This window comes from Convolutriloba macropyga, unplaced genomic scaffold (genome assembly GCF_964194025.1).
Source record: "Convolutriloba macropyga unplaced genomic scaffold, txConMacr16.3 SCAFFOLD_2474, whole genome shotgun sequence".
Lineage (NCBI taxonomy): Eukaryota > Metazoa > Xenacoelomorpha > Acoela > Convolutidae > Convolutriloba > Convolutriloba macropyga.
In genome coordinates, this window is record NW_027453293.1 from 3160 (window position 1) to 26594 (window position 23435).

The 23435-nt window shown below is 35.0% G+C and overlaps 1 protein-coding gene across 1 annotated transcript in view; it reads right to left on the bottom strand.

Moving 5' to 3' along the window:
• Positions 1-934: 934 nt before the first annotated feature.
• Positions 935-23435, bottom strand: part of LOC142358186 (uncharacterized) — a gene marked incomplete at both ends in the record, with an annotated part of 28001 nt that continues 5500 nt past the window's right edge. The window contains 4 exons of the mRNA XM_075409642.1: positions 935-1186; positions 7013-7181; positions 15062-15111; positions 15699-15823. Of these exons, the coding sequence (XP_075265757.1) occupies positions 935-1186; positions 7013-7181; positions 15062-15111; positions 15699-15823 (596 nt within the window). The remainder of the gene's footprint in view (positions 1187-7012; positions 7182-15061; positions 15112-15698; positions 15824-23435) is intronic.

Genomic DNA, 23435 nt, shown 5'->3' on the forward strand with positions numbered 1-23435 from the left:
AAAACTCAGTAACTCCAATTTTTGCAAAATATTTTGTACGTTTTATATTGAATCAAATGAAAATAATAGATACAACTAGAAACGAGCTCAATTACACTCAACTTTAATTGCAAAAAACTCAATCGTCCTGGATGCAGCTTAGCGTTTAATTGAAGTTTTACAGTATAATTATGAAAAATTTGAAAAAAATCAGTGTTCCCGAGGGTAGTAATGTTTTGATGAGAGAAAGTTGCAGAACAGCGCAACTGATTAAATAAAAACAAACAACCGTTCTCTAAAAAAATGGTCTGAAATGAAAAAAAGTTTCGTCTTGAAATATGGAGAACGAAATCTCAATACAAATTTTGAAAGACCGTTAAACAGCATCTGCTCGAGAAATTTTAAACGTCTACCTTTCGAATGCGAAACATCAGAAGTTATTTTTTGCCTAACAAACTACGATATTAATAATTTAGAGACCATCAATACTTTTAGTTGATGAGTATTTGTGCTACTAAGTCTATCCAAACTGAATAAGATTGATTCATTGATTCAGTTTATCATGCCACTAGTGACCAAAAAACCTACCCTTATGCGAGGTTTTACTAAGAAATTTTGGCCCCATACTGCACTGAAATTGGGGATAAGGGTGGTTAAGAATTGTCAAATGTTTTTAATCAAGGCTCGGGCTGGAAGAATTCTTGAGCTAAAAGCAAGTTAATCAAAAAATCTTCCTCTTATTAACTCTACCTTTGTTATCTACAATTTTACGACTGTTTTAGTGACCACTGCATTTCAATATCAGTGCATAAATTGCTGCAAGAAATGACTCCATTTATCGGATCTATTCTGCCCCCCCCCCCCCATTTTAGTCGGCATATATCCTTCAGGTCCCCCAAGCGCCCGTACTTTTTTTTACATAGTAACGTGCTATATAACAACATAAACTTCTAACTGGTGGGCATAAAAACACTTGGGGGCAGAATAGATTCCACTTTTCCACTGTGTCAGCCAAGTTGTATGAACAAAGCCTGATTTGGAAACTTTCATGTGTGATGGGCATAACATGAGGGCTAAATTTATCCATACCTGCATGACAGGGTCTGTGTCGACATCTGCAACTACGTGGATATGGAGGAAGTTGCGGTAGATCTTCTCTAGTCTAGGCTCTGTTCTGACCAGGTGGATGATCCGAGATTTGAGAGGACTTCACAAGGAAAATTAGGAAACATTTCCATTTTAATGTTTAGAATCGCTTAGAATGGTGCTCAGCAAAGATTAATGAATTACGAAAAAAAACATTGAGCTGAATGGTGCGCAACAGATTTTAAAATGCTTATAGTCAAATACGCTTGATCTGGCTTAGGACTTAGACTGTATGGGTCCTAGTTGTCAATTGAACTCGCCCCGGCAACGGCAATCCTGGTTACTTAAACTCTGTAAATTAAGCGGGAAAAGCTCTGAAAGATGGTGAGAAGCGCAGAAAATGTTTAAACCACTGAATTTTAACAACTCGGCACTATTTCACCATTTCTTCGAAAAGTTGTTAATTCGACGGAAATTCTATGCTTTCCCAAAAACTTTTTCAGCACTTACTATATTATTAGAGGTAAATTTTCGTTTATCAAAATTTTTAGAAACAATTAAAATGCTCGGAGAAAATTTTCTTCTGGTTTACTTTTTGCATTGCATCCTTTTACTATGCTTCCATTTAGCATATAAAGCTAAATTAATTGCAAAAAAAAATCCAGGAAACTTTGCCGCGAACGGACGGCTAAGACACCAGATATTGCAGCTTTGGGACTTCAACATGGCACTGAAAACATTTCCGGTAATTAAAATGCACCGAATAATGCTAAGATAAATTTTGCTTTAAATTTTGCGGGAAAATGCAGACATAATGTTGAAAAGCTGTTTTTCTGTTGAAAAACTGTCCAAAAACTTTTTTTTATAACTCAGAACATTCAGCGATCATCTTGCGTGATTTTTGGCTTCATAAACATAACACAAACGAAATTAAAAGCTACATCTTATTGTTGCATTATTATGGGGTATTTTAACTTGACTTTGCAGTCCAAATCTATATATTCAAAACGATATCAATTTCTATCCATCATTTTTCCTGGTCTCGAATTAAAAATGAACGATCTCACAAGTCTATCACGTTTATGTTCACAGCAATATACATCATTTTGATAGCAGGACTAAAGTAGTGGATAAAACAAGGCTACCAGCCACCAGCCAACTTGGTCCATTTTCCCTCGTAAAAACTCGGGAAATGGACCAAGCCGTCGGCTAACTGGTAGCCTTGATTTATCCACTACTATAGGCAGTCTTATAAACATTACTTTATTTCCCTTTGTTTAATCCACTTTAATTCCCCTTATATTCCCTCAAAATCTATCATTTCCTGTCTCACTTAGTGCAATCCACTAGTACAGAGTTAAGCTGGTAATTATTCATTATCAGACGCATAGTTCGGGTTCTATCCCCACCGACTCCGGTGGACGTATCCCAGATACTCGTGTAACTAGAGAGACCGTGTAAAAAGCACGTAAACCAACTTGCGAAAAAACTTAAACATAAAAAGAAAACGTGAATAAAAATTGAAAAAAATATTAAAAAATAAAAATTTTCATATGTTCCGCAATCAATATTTAATCAATTTAAAACTAAAACTAAAACTTTCTGTCCCACTTGGCGTAGTCGTTAAATCATCGAGTCTAATTAAGTTGCTTTAGCAAACGGAAGGTTTGGGGTTCCTTCCTCACTGACTCCAGTGAACGTCCCCCGATTCGATGAATTACTATAAAACTAAGTTAGATTAAAAAAACCAAATTCACAGTTCTTAAAAAAGATGATCCCTGCTGTGAGACTGTATATGGGACACACTGTGATGGGTATACAGTCAAAAAACAACACTAAGATTGGTGGAAACAGAGTGATTAGTGTTTTTTTTTCAGTGTAACTTGCGAAAATCTACAAAGCCACTTTGTGGATTGGTGTGACCACTTCACGGATAATCTGCACAAAACAAGCCTAACTCTAAACTTCTATAGTAAATTGTTCAGCATATTCCTTGAATCTATCTTTGGTATGATTATATCTATACCTATGAAGATAAATACATAATCTGCATCTTCCATTTCTAAATCTAAAAGAAAGAAATATGCTTATAAACTTTACACATATTACACTCTAGATATTGATTTGGATTGGCATAATGGTCCCCCAAGTGTTTAATATAATCTTTTACTTTAACTATATTTTCATTAAAAATTATTTTTTCCAAAATTTTCCATAATAAAATACACGATGTCTCACTCAACCAACATCAATGTAAACTTCTGCGACGTCTGTGATGTATTCTTTGGAACAAAGAAAGGTTTATACAGACATCAATCATATGATTCTAAACATAAAGAATTGTTAGAGAGAAAATTTGGCTCTGATGATGAAGCCCCAATTAACGCCAAGCCTAAAGCCGAAAAGGTTATACCCCCATCACCCCAACCCATACCTGAAAACATGGAGTAGTGTACGACCCAGAAGAAGAATATTACTTCCTCAGACCTAAGCCCCAAACTGAGAGTAAGCTTAAAACTGAGGTTATACCTAAAGATAACATCAAAGATATTATTAAAACTAAAGACATCACTAAACCTAAAACTGAAACTGAAAATGGACCGGAAGCCATGCTGTGCAATAATATCTACAGCAGAATTAAGTATGAATGTAAAGAATGTCATGCAGAATTTAAAAATAATATAGCCCTAACTACTAACTCATATAGCCATGGTCGCAAGTATCTAGAAAACAGATAATATTTTGATATAAACTCTAGCCAGAACATAAAAGAGTTTTATATTACTGATAAAGCTGGAAATTACAATGAAGATATAAATGAAGCTATTAATAACTCTTTAGAAGAAATTAAAAACTGTTACCAGTTTCGAAAAGTTAAAAGTTTTAAATATAGGATCACAGCCGAGTGTGAGTACAAGAAGAGAACCAAAGAAGAAGTTAAAATCACAAAAATGTTCTTCAACACTGGCTATATTGTTAATAATGCAATATATGTTCATGCTGACTTCAAATAATGGTTGGATTTTGAAAAAAATATATATTAAGGCTCTGGCTACGACTTTGAGTTTCTCGGATTAAGAAGTATTCAGATAAATATTGAACCAACTAAACTACCTATTGGTTGTTATATAGAATTACCTCCCAATCTCAAAAACTCTAAATCAATATTAAATATACGCAATTCCAAATGCAATTGCTTGCAACTAACTATTGCTGCTTGGCTACATGCTGCCATGTACCATGCAACACATGAAAGTAAATACCAGAATAAACTAATTACACCAAGGCAACGACATGAAGATGACTTCGGCTATATATTAAGAATACAAAAAATGTACAATATTAATATTTGGATCTACACGCCCTGTGGTGATGGTAAGGTAGAATTACCTAAACCAGTGGATGACTTTCATAAATATGGAAAAGATGTTAGACTATTAGTTTGGGAAAAAGCCGGAGTGGAACACTGTGCTCTAATTAAAAACATAGAAACCCTGTTAGATCGTCCAAATAAAAATAACATTAAATATTATCATTGTGATAGATGTACATATTGGTTTAACTGTCAAATTAAATATGACAATCATATATGTAGCCATTTTTTCAAACCAGAGATTGTTTGTCCCAAGAAAAAAAACATATTACTTTTATAAATGAACATAGGCGCCAGAATATAAAAAAATATTATAACTGCTGATATAGAATGTTGCAATGTTGAAGTCGCCTCTAATGACTATAAATATGTAATAGCTGAACATGTACCAATAATTTTTGGCTGCAGCTGGCAAGTTAATTCCAAAAAACACTTTGGTCTAGACTGCATCAAAAAATTAGCTAGAGATTTATTAGAATTAGAAACAGAGAATAATTTCAAGTTAAACAAACCAATGATATGTAATAAAGAGATGAATTATATCATAAAACCAATAACACTTGTCATGTATGCAGCCAAACATGTATTAATAAAGTAAGAGATCACTGTCATGAAACTTGTAAATACAGAGGACCAGCATGTATAATGTATAATCTAAAATACAAACAACAAAAATTCATTCCCATAATATTCCATAATGGATCTGGTTATGATTTCAATCTACTATATAGTGAACTCTTTAAACAGAATAATGATAAAAGAAAAGTAGATAACATACCACTAGCTGCTGGTAAGTCTAAGATGTTTAGCCTTGGTTGTACTAAATTTTTACATAGTTATAACTTCTTAGCTATGCCTCTAGATCAAATGGCAAAGATTTACGGGTGTAAAACTAAAATATTATATCCATATGAATACTTTGGTTTAGAGTTGTATAGCAATCTTATAGGTAATCAAAATTTAGAAGATTTCAAATCCTCACTATCTAATAAATTACCAACACAAGAAGAGTATTTACAGAATGATGTGGAAATATTAGACTGTTGCATGAATGAATATGTCAAATTAAGTATGAAATAATTCGGACTCAACCCACTACAATAAGTTAGTCTCCCGGGTTATAGTTTTGATTGTTGGTTAATTTCCAGTGGTGTTACAATAGCTACATTACAAGATAAACAAATGCTAGATGATTTTGTTGAAGCAAAGAGAGGTGTTATATGTGGTATAATGGGTGATAGACATATTAATAATGGTAATGGTAATGCTAATGGTAGTAGTAATAGTAATAGTAATGGCAATAGTAATGGCAATCAGGGAACCTGCTTCGCAGATGGCAATGACAATGAAAATGGTAAGACCAAATGGTACATAGACGCGAACAACCTATACGGCTATGCAATGATGCAAAAGTTAACTTATAAGGACTTCAAGTACTCTGACACATCTATAGATGTTATACTAAATACTCCAGATGATAGTGATCATGGTTACTATATAGGTTATGATATTAATTATACTAATAGTTGTAAAGAAAAAAGAGAGCAGCTAGCACAAATGCCCAATAAAAGAAAGATAAATGATAATGAATTAGGCTATAGAGAAAGAGATGGAGGCATGGCAAGATCAGAGAAATTAATCTTATACCAAAACAACAAGACAGAACATATGGTTCATTATAGAATGTTAAAGCTCTATGTTAAGATGGGTGTAAAAGTAACTATAACTCATAGAGTGATTCAATTTAAACAAGATTACATATGTAGAGAATATGTTCAAAACAATGCTAATAAAAGAGCAACAGCTAAAGCTGGAGCGGAAAAGGACGTAAGGAAATTAAAGAACTACTCACTATATGGAAGAATGTGCATGAATCCTCTACACTTCCTTCAAAATAAGTTCTTAAATGATGAAGAAAAGATAATGAAAAGTATAAGTAAACCAACATTTAAGAATATAACTAGATATAAGGATTATAGCCAAATTGAATATAATAAGAAAAGTGTAGAATATGATTCTCCAGTATATGTAGGTGTTACTATATTAGAATTAAGTAAATTACACATGTATGATGTATTCCATAATATTCTTCAACCATCTCTCAAAGATCTACAACTCCATTATATGGATACTGATAGTTTTGTATTAAGCTTTAGAGAGGGTAATGTACCCGAAGAACAAATGGACCTATCCAATCTCGAAAAACCAATCAAAACTAATAATAAAGTTCCAGGTAAATTCAGACATGAATTGGGAAGTAGAATAATAGAAGAGTTTATAGCCCTGTCACCAAAGACATATAGCTTTAGTTATTTAGTTTACTTAAGTAACCCTCAATTAATTCTTCTCTTCTTATACTTTGCTTAACCAAAAAGAAAACTTTCAAACAGTCCTTCTTGTTTTGATATTTCGAAAAATTGATGCGACAGATTTCAATATAGAAAACAATAGCATGTGTCTTTTCTCATTTCGTTTTCGTTTTGAGTACAGTTTGTAAAATTTAGCGCTAGAGATAGAGCGGGTCTTAATTTGCTTTGTTAATCTAAGAAGAAATATGTGTAGAGGAAATGTTGCCTTAGATTGAGGTTTCCAGAGGTGTTGTTTGATGAGGATGAGGCTTGTTGGCTAGAATGGAGGCAGGCACGAGAGAGAAGAATAGGTCCAAACTGACTGGTGGGGAACTGGTTAAAGCGAGTGGTCACTTCGTAGTCAATGAACTTCTCACACGAAGATACACGTTCACCTTCAAAATATTCAACTACAACATGCACACCTTGTCCAGTGAAATCACCCCTTTATGTTTCAACTGAGTATTTTTTTTCTACCTGTTCATAGGATGCAATTGAATTTTAATTTTCAAACATTCAACTCTTGGAGTTATTTGAGTATTCTGTGTAAGAGAATTAACCCTATATAAGAAGTCTGTCTACAAGATTTACTATCTCCTACAAGACCTTTTTCTTTTTTATTCAAAAAGCAGTTACAGTGAAAAGTCTCGTCCAATTGGTTTTGATGGAACTTGGTCACCTCACTCTGATCGTTACCAGAAACCTTGTAGCCAAGTGACTTTAGGTGTTGGTGTTGGAGAACCCTAATAAAAGATGATCCATTATAATGGTTTGGTTATCTTGAGTGAGCAGTACAGTTAAGAGCTGCTATATAATTAGAAAGGAACGATGTTCAAGTTAGTTCTTGCCCTGATATCGAGCAGTCCTAAATTGGCGACTTTCAACACTAATAGTTAAGACGCTGATACCAATGCAATCGCACAACCTCAATCAGTGCTGACTCATGGAAAATGCTTGGACCAGAACTATATGAGAACTCTGGTCATGCACATTTTCAGACTTGGCAAGTGTTGAATCATGTTGTAATCATGTTTCAAATCTTCTGTCAAGAATTGAGTCAATAATTAATGTCATGACAAACACAAGACAGTTCTTGAGCAAAATTTTATCTAAAATTGTTCAAAGTCGTGCATATGAATAGTTTTATCTAAAGCCTTGAGCATATTTGTTACACATAATTACAGGGGTCTGCAACGCCATTCGTGAAAAGTGAAAAAACTCAAGACACGCAAAATAAAACCAGAACACTTCGGCAACTTTCACTCTTGGGGAATACAGTTATATCTATAGTTGTCTACCAAATTTGTTTCAAAGTACAATGGAAGGCTGAATTTACATTTAATAAGACTAATTTCGCAGGTCTGAACTCTTCTCACAAGTTTTCAAATAGAATAATATGCAAAAACATTCAAAATATCTGCGCATAGATTCCCCAGACATTTGAGAACTTTTATGGTGTAAGATCTTACAAATTTCTTACAAAATTGTCTTATAAGTACTTATAAGATTATGCGTCGCCTGACTAAGACTTTGTAAGACAATTTATCAGGTCTAACACGATAAAAAAAATTATCATGACTGATAAAATCTTACACGATAAAAGTTCACTTTTGTCAGATCTTACAAGATAAAAATTCTGCCTGACAAAAATGTCTATCGAGTAAGATCTCATAAGAATCTGATAAGATCTTGTAACATAAACATTCGGAAAACTATGACTGATCTTTTTGATGAGATTTTCATCAGATCTTATGCGATAAAAAATCTTTAACTATGGCATGTTCTTCATTTTGAAGACACTTCAGAGTGGCTTTCAATCAGTAGCCAAAGAGCTACAGCCTACAACACTTAATTATCTCAGCAATAAAGAGACAACTAATCTATATTGTCTTTTGAGACTAATAAGATATTGTGAAAAAAATTATTCGTGTGTCAGGGGCTTTCTCTGATGCGGTGATTATCAAACTATGCCAGAAAATGTTTTTCAAAGAACAAAATTATCTTGGACTGCTAAGTTTAGCCATAGTACCTAGTTAAAACTCACAATAAAACTGCCGCCAAAATCGTATAAACATACATTTTTTGTTTCATAATTGGCTAGTTGACCGATTATTTTTTACTTTCATAGAAATTTGACTACATTATACGGTTAATTTGAAATCATTAAAAAATGTCATATCATTTCTTACACGATAAAAATTCTACCCTACGTGAACTTTTATCGTTTAAAACCTGATAAGATACTTAGCAGAATTTATAAGATAATAATTCTGCAAATTTGAATTCTTATCTTCTAACTCTAAGATCTGATAAGTATCTTATCAGATGTTACAAGATTAACCTTCACGTAGGGAAGAATTTTTATTGTGTAAGACCAGATAAGATCTTGCACGATAAAGATGTTTTGATCAGCATCTTATCAGATCTTACACGATTAAAATTCCAGAATCACTGGGGTTAAGACTTGCCAATTCTTGGTCAACATTTTACACAAAATAAGTTCCCGGGCCGAGGTGTCAACGCTAAAAAACGCAAATTTTTATAATATTGGCGTTGAATGCATTATTTTTATGTAGGATCAACGCTTGAGCGTGAATCTTACATAATTTCAACGTATTCAACACCCATCCGACGAATTTTGCGTTGAACTTAGCGTAGATCTCACATAATTTGCGTTGAATTTAGCGTAGATCTTACGTATTTTGCGTTGAATTTAGCGTAGATCTAACATTTTTTGAGTTGAATTTATCGTAGATCTTACATATTTAGAGTTGATTTAAGCGTAGATCTCACGTATTTTCAACGCATTCAACGCCAATCTTACTTAATTTGCGTTGAAATTAGCGTAGATCTTTAAGATTTTGCGTTGAATTTAGCGTAGATCTTACATATTTTACTTTGAAATTAGCGTTGACACTACATAATTTTGCTCTTTGGATTTTTGTGTTGGGGTACGTGCGGGGGGATAAGTGCTGGGGGGAGTCTAGGGTATTACGTGTGGGAGGGGGTACGAGGGGGTGAGTTGGGGGGTACGAGTTGAGGGGATTGTGTGTGTGTGTACGTATTGGGGGGGGGGTTGGGGTGTATGAGGGGGTAGTGGTAGTGGGGTGGGAAGGCGGGGGCAATTTTTTGCGATTTTTTTCAAAAAAAATCAGAAAACGGTTGTGTGCATGAAAAACTGGAAAGAGTTGAAAAGACAGAAAATTAGAGCAAAAATTGAACAAGAACGAATAAGATCTAAAATGACGTCAACGCAAAATTATGCAAGATCTACGCTTAGAAACGCCAAAATTTTTGTGAAACGTGACGTTACAGTCCGATTTGTAATGAGTGCGGATACTAAGAAAAGTAAGGTTCTGTGGCACAGTGGTAGAAGAAGCGAAAAGTACGCAGGAGGTCAGTGGCTCTACTCCCATAACCAGAGTTTTCCGCGTTGAATTTTTTTGTAAAATCAACGCTCAACTCAACGCAAAATATGTAAGATCTACGCTAAATTCAACGCAAAATATGTAAGATCAACGCTAAATTCAACGCAAAATATGTAAGATCTACGCTAAATTCAACGCAACAACATTTGTAAGATCTACGCTAAATTCAACGCAAAATATATAAGATCTACGCTAAATTCAACACATTCAACGCAAAATCATTTAAGAGAATTGCGGTGAATTTTCCGTCTAGTCAACGCTAGTTACCGCTAATCTTACATAAATTTGGCAAAATTCCGCGGCCTGGGTTGTCAAATCATGAATCAAACTTTACTCAAGTCTTTTCGACTCCTAAGCAACACCACTAAAATAAAATTTTAGCCAAGAATTGACACGACTGATCATCAAGGCAAGACCTGTAATTCACTCGAGTTGTGCATATCAGGATTTCCAATTCATTACAGGATAACTGCATAGACTTGCGTGACTTTAATGAATTCAGTTGAAAAAATTGACATTCGTAGACAACCACATAGCTGGTCGAGATGTGAGACGACTTTTTAAAGCAATTATAGCGTGGTAACGTTATATTATTGGCTATGCAACGCTCCCAATAATTGAAATCTAGCGAGGTAAACAAAAGAAACATTCTATAATCTGTCACAGAAGATCATTTTAAAACCTACTCATAAATTTCCGATTTCTTTGATAGCAAAAATGTTGAATAAGCAAAATGTTTGGGTCATTAAAAAACAAACTAAAATAGTAGCACATGTCTGCAGCTGTCCGGATTGTCATTGACAAAAACCCGCTTGGATGCTGCTTCAGGTAAAGTAAAAAAATTTGACGTTGATTTGAAAACCCCTAGTCGCAGAACATTAACGAACGTAAACGTTGAATAATCAAAATATTTGGGTCATTAAAAAACAAACTAAAATAGTAGCACATGTCTGCAGCTGTCGGGATTGTCATTGACAAAAACCAGTTTGGGTGCTGGTTCAGATAATGTAAAAAATATGTTGCCGTGTATTTTTGTAAGACCAGCGTTGAATTTTTCACCGCATTTGGGAGCTCTGAAAAATCTATTTTCACCGCATTCTGACGCTAACGCTGAAATTTTTTTACCGCTTCGTTGTAGCGCTTAAAAGTTTTTTTTACCGCATTCTGCTGGTAGCGTTGAAAAATTTTCTTTCACCGTTAAAATCCCAAATCTTACAAAAATTCACCGCTAAATTCAGCGCTAATCTTACAAAAATTCACCGCTATGAACGCATTGAACGCTAAAAGTTGCGGGCGCATTGCGGTGAAAAAAGTTTTTTTTCGCCGCTAATCACCGCTAATCTTACATTATTGTTTGACCAAACCTCGACCCGGGCAGTTGAAAATCTTGCACTAAATATTTGTTGCATTCTGATCCGGCATAATAGGTATCGATAAATAAGAATTGAATGACGGGTCTTTTGCGCAAAAAGGTTAAAAAGATTTGGCTGCAAAAATACATACACCGGAGTTCAACAAATGGGCGGTTTCAATTATTTTAAGTTCGATTGAAAACTTTAACAAGGAGGCTCGGTAATGTGCGTTCGCACATAATGTTCAGACCCCTCTCATATTTTTGACTTAAATGTTTACCAAATTAGGAAGAGAAACAAATATTTGAAAAAAAATACTTTATGAAAATAATTGATGAATGAGTATTAAGTCTTAAGTGCAAACAGATGAACGAAGTAAATACTGCGGCATTGGAGAACCGATGACGTCTTCTATTCATAGAACTACGAGTCAAGACACGCAGCAAGAACAACAAAACACCAATTCCCGTCTATAGATTCCTATTTTAATAAAAATCATTAACAAAGTCAAAATACAATACGTACTATACCTCAACGCAGATGTCACTTTTCCATGATGATACGTTGTAGCAAGTCTAGAAGAACAAGATAAAAAAGAGGCAAAGTCAATCATCAGCTGTCAAATACAAGTACCAGATAGAGTCTTATGTAACTCCATCGGAGCAGCCGGGAGCATTCGTTAGCAGCGCAAAAATAAATTAAACAGTGCCACCTTGGAGAACCAATGATACCTGTCATAGTTGAGAATAGGATGCAAGATAAAGAACAAAATCATTGAGCAAAAATAACTGTTTATTGCGACCAAAAATCTTTATCTATTTTTTACAAAAGCTGCTTAAAAAAGTCGATATGGCAATAGATAATACCAGACAAAAGTCCAAATAACATCAATCAAAACACCAATTAACAATTCATCGGCATCAACAAAAAACTTGGAAATTTTTTCAAACTACGTTGGACCTTTCTATAATGAGACTTGGTAACAAGTAGGCAGAAAAAAATGAGCAAAAATAGAAAATACGTCAATATCTTTGAAAACAATATCAAAGTAAAAAATCAATAGCTCTCAACTGAAAACATTGGATAGGCTCTTCTATACGTCTATACATGGGCCAATGAGATCACTAATTATCCATTATTTGTCATAAGACTACAATTGAAAGTGAGAGAAACATCTAAAAATCAAGTAGTCAGATAACATTTGGGAGAAAACGGCATTGAAGTCAACAAAACCGCGCGCTATCCACTAAAAACAACAGAAATTATTTAATGTTTCAATGATCAAAGCTAATAGAAGCCGTCGTTAATGTTGTATTGTGATACGAAACACAAAAATCGTCGAATAATTTCAAAGAGAATTCTTCGTGTTAACAAAATGAAAAAGGACTTACAAAAACTCAAAATTACGTTTCATTAAGAAAGTTTCTGAACTCACGTAACGTCATGGCCACGAAGCCATCAGCTGCAACGTAAAGAAAATTTTTCGTCCTCTGTTAAAAGTGGACGAAATATCCTAATCAGACAAAGATACAAGTTGCCGAAAAGAAAACCAGGCAAGGGCAGAGTTCAAAGTCATTAAAAACATTAGCCATCATTTGAAATCATAAAATACGATTTTTTATTTCTCAAAAGGAGGTCACTGACACCTGCCATTATCCAGAATGTATGACAGCACTGCAAAAAAAATAAAGACAGACTAACCGGAGCTCAAATTTCGAAAGAGCTTCGAAGGCCTTAATATCACACACTATTCGTTTTAAAAAGTATATTTGTACATGTGCTTTTTCTTTCGAACAATATATGACCTGTTTTCAAAATGATAATCGGACAAGGCGGCAAAAAAGAGCAGCTTCCAAAATGGGCAAATATACAAAGAAAGTTTATTTAGAAGCCGTGTTATTGAAGCAATGAAGCCAATGATTATAAAAAAAATAAGCCGGAGAAAGACTTTTGCTTTCATTCACTAGAAAAAAAGGATGCAGTTTTTGATGACAAAGAATTTCAAAACAAGTGGCAAAAATGAAAAAAAACTGAGATTCTTGTTATTTTTAAAACAAACGTGTTCAAATACATAAGAGCCATGAGGTGTCAAATAAAAATTTTATGCAGGTTCAAATTAACCATTTCGTGAGCCATCTGGTTCATTTTTTATTGATACTCAATCAAGAGGCTGCAAAAGCGCAACAACTGCAGGCAAAATAAAAAAAATCGATTCCAAATTGTGAATACAATGTTGAAAGGCATTGAAACCATGAAATGCTCCTTCAAAACAAACTATATATTCTTGGGGCTCCTTTTTAACACAAAATGTGAGTGCTAAGTAGTTGAAATTTTGTTGGACATTGTTCTGTTCTGTATTAAACAGGAAACGAAAAGAAACAAATAGTTGCAAAGTTAGTTTTTCAATAAGTTTTAGCTTCAATGGAATCATAAATGCTTGATGGTCAAAAACCACGAAGATATCAAAGAAAACTAGCCTGGATAATACATAGCTTTAAATTACAAGACGTATTTACTCTATTGGTAACCAAAAATAGATGCCTTGACATCAGATTGTCAATTCATCAAAATTGAAAATTTCATTTTGCATAATGATTGTTTTCAGTTAGCGAAAAACCGGCAAATTTTTTATTCCAGAAAACTTTTAATAGAAACGCATGTAGAAACTAGCTTGATACCTATGAGTTTTTTGATACGTTTGTCAGTTGTTTGAGTTTTGTACCTCCAAAAAAATGCGAAAAAAAGGTTCGCCAAAGAACCAGGTTGGGTCATTTTTAAAGAAAAATGTCTAATTTTTGAAATAACTCACCCATTTTTAAGCTAAAATTGTCGAATCAAAAGAGTCAGCGACACTCTTCTGGGTCTTTAAGTTAAACAAATGGCAGTATTGTTAACAAAATTAACAATTATCATAAAAAATTTTTTAAGAAAATGAGCAAAAATTGAGCCTAAAATTTGAACCGAAACAAAGGATATCATTCCAATGTTCACAAATCTATGAATCCCGATAGCTGCCTAGAAAAACTCAAAGAAATTTAGTTCCATGTTCTAAGCTGTACGGGCTTTCTATTGATACCAATCACAACTCTCTACGATAAAAAGTATCGATCTGCGAAAATTGACTGAACCAAAAAACCATTTGAGTATATAGTTCCTCTCCCCGTTAAAGTTGGTCGGAACAATCAATTATAACCATTTCGGCGAACATATTTAGACAATTCCTAATAAAAGCGTCTTTTTACAAGATTCTGCTAGCATATCGTAAAATAAATGGTAAAGTCAATTACATGTCAAACTTTCAATTATAAAACGGCAGACCTCATCGAAAAAATTTACAAAAGTAAATTATCTCAACGTTTTCTTATATTTCTCTTTTGGAGACAAAAAAATTGTATCAGTCAGTGCAGAATCAATTTTATCCTGTTTTATTTGCCAAGAAAACGAAATTGCTAAAAATTACAATAGATTTAATAAATAATTGTACAAATAACTTACTGATATTGCCACGTTGAGCGAGAAGGCGTTGATTTCTGCAAATGGCAGACCTGAAATTAAAACATAATCTCTTTTGAACGATGAAGTTCTGATTTACTCCTTGGCGAAACTCGCGGTTGGTGGCAGAGAAAATCAGGGTTGAAGCAGTCTCTGATTTTTTTCTGGATATTTTAACAATTAATCAGCGGAGCTAGTCGCAACCACTAAGCTAAATGGGCTCTATAGTAATTACCTACAAGCTAGCTTAAGAATAATGATCCTGTATAATCATGAGTATAATCAATTGAACGATTAATTATCACTTTTAACAGAGATTTTATAGATACCATTTTTAGTCTTTCTGTTTTTTCAACTTGGGATAGTTGTAAACTAGGTTACAATTTTCTCTGGTGTTTGTCACCCACGTTGAGGTGTCAGACGGAAGCAAGTATGTCCAGACCGTCCCAGACGGGAGGTGCCAATGTCCAGATTTTCGTGCGTTCATCTTCGGTCTGGACATAGTTGCTTCCGTCTGGGACCCCAACTTGTGCAGCTAATGATATAGCTATTTGCAACATTGAAGTTATAATCGGAACCAGAACATTTCACAGACACTTTGTTCAGTAGATAGTTATAATCTCGGAGTGAGAGTGAATACCTGTGTTTGGATAGTTTGATGTGATATATCTTCTGGTAGATGACCTTGACAGAGTACCCCCCGGGTGGGGTGCTGGTCCACGTGATGTCAGACAGCCACTCGTCAGACGAAGCTTGCAACCCAACCTAAAATCAACACTTTAAACACCAGGGTTGAAGTTTCTTTGATTTCATACAAGGATCATATATGATTTCATACTGATCATACTCGATTTCTTAGTACAATCTTTGTATGAAACCAAAGAAATCATATATGATTCTCGTATGAAATCCAAGTTTTCATATATGACCCTAGCATGAAATCCAAGAAATCATAAATGAACCATTCAACTACTAATCAAAGTGAATTTAAAAACTTTATTGTAATTTTGCATCCAGGGCAGTATTGTTAACAGAATACCTGACATTAATCCCGAATGCAAGAACATGGTTGTTTCTGCATAAAAACCTCAGATCAACCATGTTTTCAGATCATTTCAGATCATGCTTTCATCAAGTTTAACGCCAAAAGATCTGTACTGGGCAGTTAATTGACTATAGCGCAAAACATATCGCACAAAATTCTGACACACACTAAAATGAGCGATATATGACCACCTGGTTGGAGATTTAACAGGAAATTTCACAAGGAAAAATCCACCGCTTTCACAGCTGTGATTACATAACTCAGCGCTAAATTCACCACAGAAAAGTTCGCTGCTTTCATCACTTTTCCCGCTAAAACTTGTGGACTCTTTTCGGATCTATTTTGTTTCGGCCCCCATTTCACGCCCCCAGTTCAAACAGTTTATGCGATGTTATATAGTATGTTACTATGTAAAAAATAGCACTTCCTTCCTAACTCCTTCCAAAAGACAATGAATTTGCACAGCAAACATTTCATAGAGAAGTTCCCTTTGGTACAACTGTTTCTCGCATATTTTAGAATTCTTTCAGATTAATCGCTTCAATTTTCCAGGTCTCACTTCATCACGTGGTGAATTTTTCTTAACTGAAGCACCACCAAGGCTGGGTTTTTGTCAACACATCAAGCATCAGGAGACAACTGCAGAACAGTACAGACCCCCAAGTCGTGCACTAGTGACCAATTTGTGCAAGTGCTTTTCTCTTGCAATCTTAAAACACTAATTCGGTGGAAACACTTATATTCGCTAAATTGGCTTGGATTGAAATATTTTGACGGGACTAAGCCAGTCTTGTCCATAAACACGTTTTTGTGAAAGCACTGGCGAAAAAATGTACGTGTTTTTTAAAAACAAATGTAAATAGATTTGACGATTTGAGTAATTAGACTTTTCGACGTGCGTAAATCCGAAAATTAATCTCTATTAATCTATTTGTGGAATTAAAGAATGTAAATTTGCTTCTTCATGCTTTGTAAAGTCCACTGACAAAAATTTGTCATTGTAGTCCACTTCGTATTGTCAGTCTTGTCCGCGAAATGAAGTGAAAAAAACCTTTGCGGACAACACTGAGGGACTAGCATCAATGTATCTCAAGTTTCCGTAAGTGAAATCCACCGGCCCAAAATAAGGTAGAATTTGAAATAAAGAAGGGGACTGTTTTGACCAGTAATGCAAGATTCTCAGCGGAACCGAATCGTCGCGGCCTGTTTTCTTTCTACCAATTGACTGACAATCTCGTCGAAACTATTGGTCTCTCAAGTGCTTAATGGACAGTAACTTTAAGTTTGATTGAAATTAAGAATATCCTAAGTGAAAAACTAGATTCTATCTCGTGCTAGTTTGTATGGCTCAGTAAACGATATTAAGGTTGCTAACTTCTTTTAACAAAGCTTAACTAATTTAGAAACATTGCCAATACCACGAGCTGGCAACACTTAACAACGAAAGGCTAAAGTATCACCTTATAGTCAGACTGAGAGCCAACTACTCTTTGTAACAATTTCTAACAGTTCTATAAGCAAAATGGTTGCACTTTTCAAACAATTCGGCTAAATTAAGTGTTCAGTCAAATTTAGTTTATAACATCACTGTTCTTCCTTTCTGATTAGATTTTCGAAAAAATGATTTGGTTTAATATATACATAGTGAATGTCAAATTAAATTTGTTTTGCTGACATAAGCAAGGCTGATATATAATTGTAAAACTAAATGCCTCAGATATGTGACAAATATTCATTAACAAACAAGTTAGAGATCACATCAACAAATTATAAATAAATTTGGCTAAAGATGGGAAATTTTTGGGAAAAACTACTTTTTCCAGAAGTAAGTGTTAATAGCCACACTCTTGGGTTCGATGCAATAACTTTCGTTAGGTTCATGGATGTCTAGGAGGTTACCCTAGCTGAGAGCTAAGACCTATGCTTGCTCACGGTTTCCCTTCCCAAATTCAGTGTTGTTGGACTAACTTTAGGTAGCAACATGTAAAATTTTTCAATTTTCCTCATTTTTGAGTTTTGACAAATCCTAAATTTTTCAAATCACAAAATCATTTCTCACTAAAGGATTGTTGTTGCTGTTGCCTCGATGCGCCATCATCATCACCGGCCCTCACTTCAATCTTGGAACCACCATCCTAGAACTCTGGTGTTAACTTCACAACTGGCTCGTTCAACACTCGGTGTGCCATTTAGACTGTTGCTAATCGCACAACCCTATCGTTGCCACTGGATAAATTCTTAAGTTCTTAAGTTTTTGCTGATTGTGGTACCCATTTACCCTTGCCGTGCGATGAATCTTGTCACTGCAGCTAAGCATGACTCGGTGTCTAATGGTTGTGCTGCTTCGATGTGAACTGCTAGAGGGTGTTTCATGCGCAATATCATAATCGGACCATTTTATGTGCCAGTCTCATCAAACTACTATACTTCCACAAACCAGCAAAAGACATAGTATAATCGGTGTTGCAAATGGCTAGTATAAACTTTTCGTCGTGGAAAACTAATTTCTCCACTGCTGGCAATTAATGATTACTTCACGTCTCTCGCATTGACTATACTTCAGAATCAGTAAGTTGAGCTTGCCAGGTTTATGTGGTCGAACATCTGTGGAGTAACCAAAATCTTCGTCTGCAGTGTTTAGCTGCCTCACCCTACAAATCTGGTGGGAAGTTTCTGTTCCATTGACACTTTCATCAATCTTTTTGAACGGCCTATATATGAGCCCAAAATTCGAATGTTTTTTGGCTAATTTTCAAGCTCCATTAGTACGGTTAATAACGTGGTTTATAAGTCAAATCAGATTGATGGCTGCTTTTAGGTCTCAACAAACTGTGAAGTCTGCACAAGCTTCCGAAAATTTACGTTTCCAATATAACTTTTATTTAATAGAAGAACAGTTAATCACATGGAGTTTTTTTCGAGATTTCCACTCAGAACCGTCCTATAAAGAGTCTGACCAATACTAAATTCGATATTGCCAATGATGCATACGTACAATACTATTAAGTGTCAGTGAAACTATTTCGTGTTTGAATTGCAGTTTAAGTCTCAAAATGTGTACATTGACGTTCTAATTACTCGCTATCTAAGTAGGTTAACAAATTGTAATTATATTGAATGGGCTTTGATCAGAAGGAAACAATAAATATTGCTCGCATTGTTGCGGCTGCTCAAGCCTCGCAGTGGAACGCAACTTTCACAGCTTGCCTCTTGAGTTTTACTCCGGCCTGGTTCTTTACTTTAATTCTAAATGACCAACAATCTTGCCAAAACTGTTAGACGGTCAGTTGTTTCGAAGAACTGTAAATTTAAGCTTTATTGATGTTCAGAATGCCCTTAGTAATAAAATTTGTTCCAATCACGTATTGAAGTTTTTAAGGCTTCAATCAATTGTTTGCAATGTTGCTAACTTCTCGGTAAGATGCTCAACTAGCTAACAAATTTTGCTTATTTTGAGATCTGGCAAAGAACAAAACTAAAAAATGCCAACATAGAATATGAATCAAAATTTCTCAAAACGATAGACACTTGCTCTTCTTAACGGTTTCTAATGGCTCTAAATACACGCCTTTTACATTACTCAAACATTTCGGTCAAGGTAGTTAACATCCATTTAGCGTCTATAGCATAAATATTTTTATCACTAATTTCTTGATTAAAGTCAATATTTACCAAGTAAAGGTGAAGTAACTGCGCTAAATGCTTCAAGTACGCTAATGCTATGTGAGGTATCAAAATAACTAACACCGTAGGAAATGTTACTATAACCAGATAAAAAATGGCAAAAACTTTTTCTTTACCATGTAAGTTTATTAGGCACACTTGAGAAATGAATGACTTTCAGGTGGTTATTTAATTCCAAATAGAGCTCAATTCCATTAAGTTCCCTGAGTCCTTGTATAGCTCAACAAATATCCTAGCCACGTGACAATATCTTTAGTCGCACAGGGTTTGTCTTCCAAAATCTGGATATACAAATTTTCAGTCCCAACTTGTAATGTTATCGGTTTCGTTTTTTTTCGAATTTTACAAAATCTAAGCATTCAAGATTGTTCTTCAAATCAGTCGTTCTGATTACCCAAGCTTCTGCAAAGAAGTGGCGCCAACATCACCATCTCTTTTTTTGATCTCAGAAACACCATCATAGAATAGTGACGCTAGTTTTACCACTGGTCTGCTGAACGCTCCTTGCGTCATTTTGAACCCTGTTAATCGTATGAAGCACAGGTAGTCCAAAAAAACTTTAATGATTAGTCCAAATTTTATTGAAATTGTTTGACTGAATCATTTACCATCCCAAAAATTTCTCCTTCTTTCAGGTTTTGAACGCTTTTTTTCCAATTCTATCTTGGATTTTATTGATGTAAGACATTCGCATGTCCTCTTTTTCAGATCTAGTAAGGATGTTTGAGCCGTTTTGGAGGATTTTCTCATCGTGGTACCGTTCAATATTTGGCATGAAAGAACACTTCAGTTTCGTCTTAGCGGCAAATTGCCTGATGTAAGTGCTGCACGATCTTCAAGATTGAAACTTAGCGCTGTCAGGGGAATTTCGTGCTGACTAGGTTGTCGCTGATGCTTTGAATGTCTATTATTTGCATCTCTACTTTACTGCAACTTTGAAGCAGTCTTCACAAGATTTAATCTAGAAGTGGCGCTCCTGAGGAGCTGAATTTCTTAGCTACCTCACATTTGATCTTAGCTTTGTCTAACTCATCCATAATTTTCTTCCTTAGGTGGTCTAACAAAGTTCGTAACGTTGCCACTGATGACGGTACATGGGTAGCAACAACGTGCATCGAATCTTTTTACTGCAGCTAAGCCCGACTCCATGAAGAATAGCTGTGCCTTTTCGACGCGTACTGATCTGGTCTCACAATCTCTTCAGAATACGCTGAAGGGACTTGACTTCAATGGGTCCAAACTAATCAAACCCAGTGCGGGTGAATGGGAACATACTCTCTTACATTCGCTCTCCTGGAAGTTCTGCTATCAATATCGTAACCAATGGTCCAAAGCGACTGTTAAAGAATTTTTTTTCAAGTTTTCATTGCCTTCGTGTCGGAGAAAGGGTGACAATTTAGAGTTGTTCTATCTTTTAGAGATCTCTTTTCAGTTGACAATTGAGTTCGAAGCATTTGGAAAGTCTTCGAATTGAACAAATCGGAAAAACATTTGTTTTACTTAAATGATCTCGTCCGCTTTGAGAGGCCTTTTCTGTCTAATTTTCAAACTAAGGCAGTAGGCAACTAAACGGTTGATTCAGTTGAAGCTGTAATTTGAACTCAACTCAAATAAAAGAACAGATTGGGTTTCTGTTGGTACAATACTTGTAGCTTGCTTTGCTTCAACTTTGATCAATTGGCACCACCGTTTCAACCATTTCTCTTAATTTTTTGGTAGCCGTTTCGGCCTATTCAATCACAGAATTTATGAGTCTCTCAGTGGATTCCTCTGGGTTCAATATATGCAGGATTTCGGATTACTATAACATGCCTCGACTAATTTTTTTGTTTATTGACTAGATCAAAAACTTCTAAAGATCTTTTTGCAATAAACATCTTTTGCTTTTGTCTGCTGCTGACTGTACCAACTTTTAGCACTCTTGCTGAATCTATCCAATGTTAAATGTTGTAAGTTTGCACGTCATGTTCACTCAAAAACAGTTTTTTGAGGCCGTCTCCGTATAGAAATTGGAAACTAAATGTGCCACTTTGCACATTGCTTCTTCTCACGCTACTGTGAAAATGCGAAGTCCAACTTTGTTCATCCGTTGTCGAAAAATAGCTGGTTTATCAACATAGTTTTTATTTCGCTCAGTTCTGAACACCAATCATTAAACATAACGGAGTGTTCGTTTGACGAAGTGTTTTTTGAGCAACGTTTGTACCCTTGCTTCCCAAATGCTTTTTTTTATAAAATGCATTCGTACGGTAAAAAGTGATCATAACTAAAGTGAGCGGAACACTGCTGAGATAAAAGATAGGAAAATTCTCTGAGCAATCTGTGCTGGAAATCCCTGCTCAGTTCCACAAAATTCAATGAGACTCTCGGTATCCGCAGTCTAGTATAGTCCAACAATTGAAGATAGTATTGAATTTAGTTATTGAATTTAATTATTTAATTTAATTTAAATATTATTTAACAATTGAATTTAATTATTCAATTGTAGTTTTTTATCTTTTGCTTTTGTCTGCTGCTGACTGTACCAACTTTTAGCACTCTTGCTGAATCTATCCAATGTTAAATGTTGTAAGTTTGCACGTCATGTTCACTCAAAAACAGTTTTTTGAGGCCGTCTCCGTATAGAAATTGGAAACTAAATGTGCCACTTTGCACATTGCTTCTTCTCACGCTACTGTGAAAATGCGAAGTCCAACTTTGTTCATCCGTTGTCGAAAAATAGCTGGTTTATCAACATAGTTTTTATTTCGCTCAGTTCTGAACACCAATCATTAAACATAACGGAGTGTTCGTTTGACGAAGTGTTTTTTGAGCAACGTTTGTACCCTTGCTTCCCAAATGCTTTTTTTTATAAAATGCATTCGTACGGTAAAAAGTGATCATAACTAAAGTGAGCGGAACACTGCTGAGATAAAAGATAGGAAAATTCTCTGAGCAATCTGTGCTGGAAATCCCTGCTCAGTTCCACAAAATTCAATGAGACTCTCGGTATCCGCAGTCTAGTATAGTCCAACAATTGAAGATAGTATTGAATTTAGTTATTGAATTTAATTATTTAATTTAATTTAAATATTATTTAACAATTGAATTTAATTATAAAGTTTTTTAGCATCTTTTGTTGACCTGTTTACCTCTGGGACGTGACTTGGATTCTTCATCACTAACTATCTATTTTGTCCATTTGTTTACCTTTTCTTGGGGATGTCTCCGATTCTCTGGTACGTATCATTTGCCTCTCTTGTGGTGTTGACTGATTCAAGGAAGTGGAACATAGAGAGTTTTCGAAGAACAATTCTGACGAGATTTTCGTCATTGACCGCTTTATTGTTCGCCAGTTGCACTAAGGCGTAAAACTAGGACTTGTTCTCCCACATCAGGAGCAGAAACTGTTCGGCAACTTTACGTCGGCCACTACAGGTGAATTATATCTGTTCGTCTTTCGAATGGCCGTTGGCATCCAAGTTTGGGGCGTAAAATTAAATATCACAACACTTACCCAATTGTCTTGCTAATTTGTCATTTGGGAATGAGTTTGCCATTGTATCAAGGCTCGCTGCTTGCTCTGCTGGTAGAGGACATTTTCAAGGCTTATTCACTCTTCGATCTGAGTGCCCATGCAGCAGTTTTGTCTTGTGATCCCAAGGATTT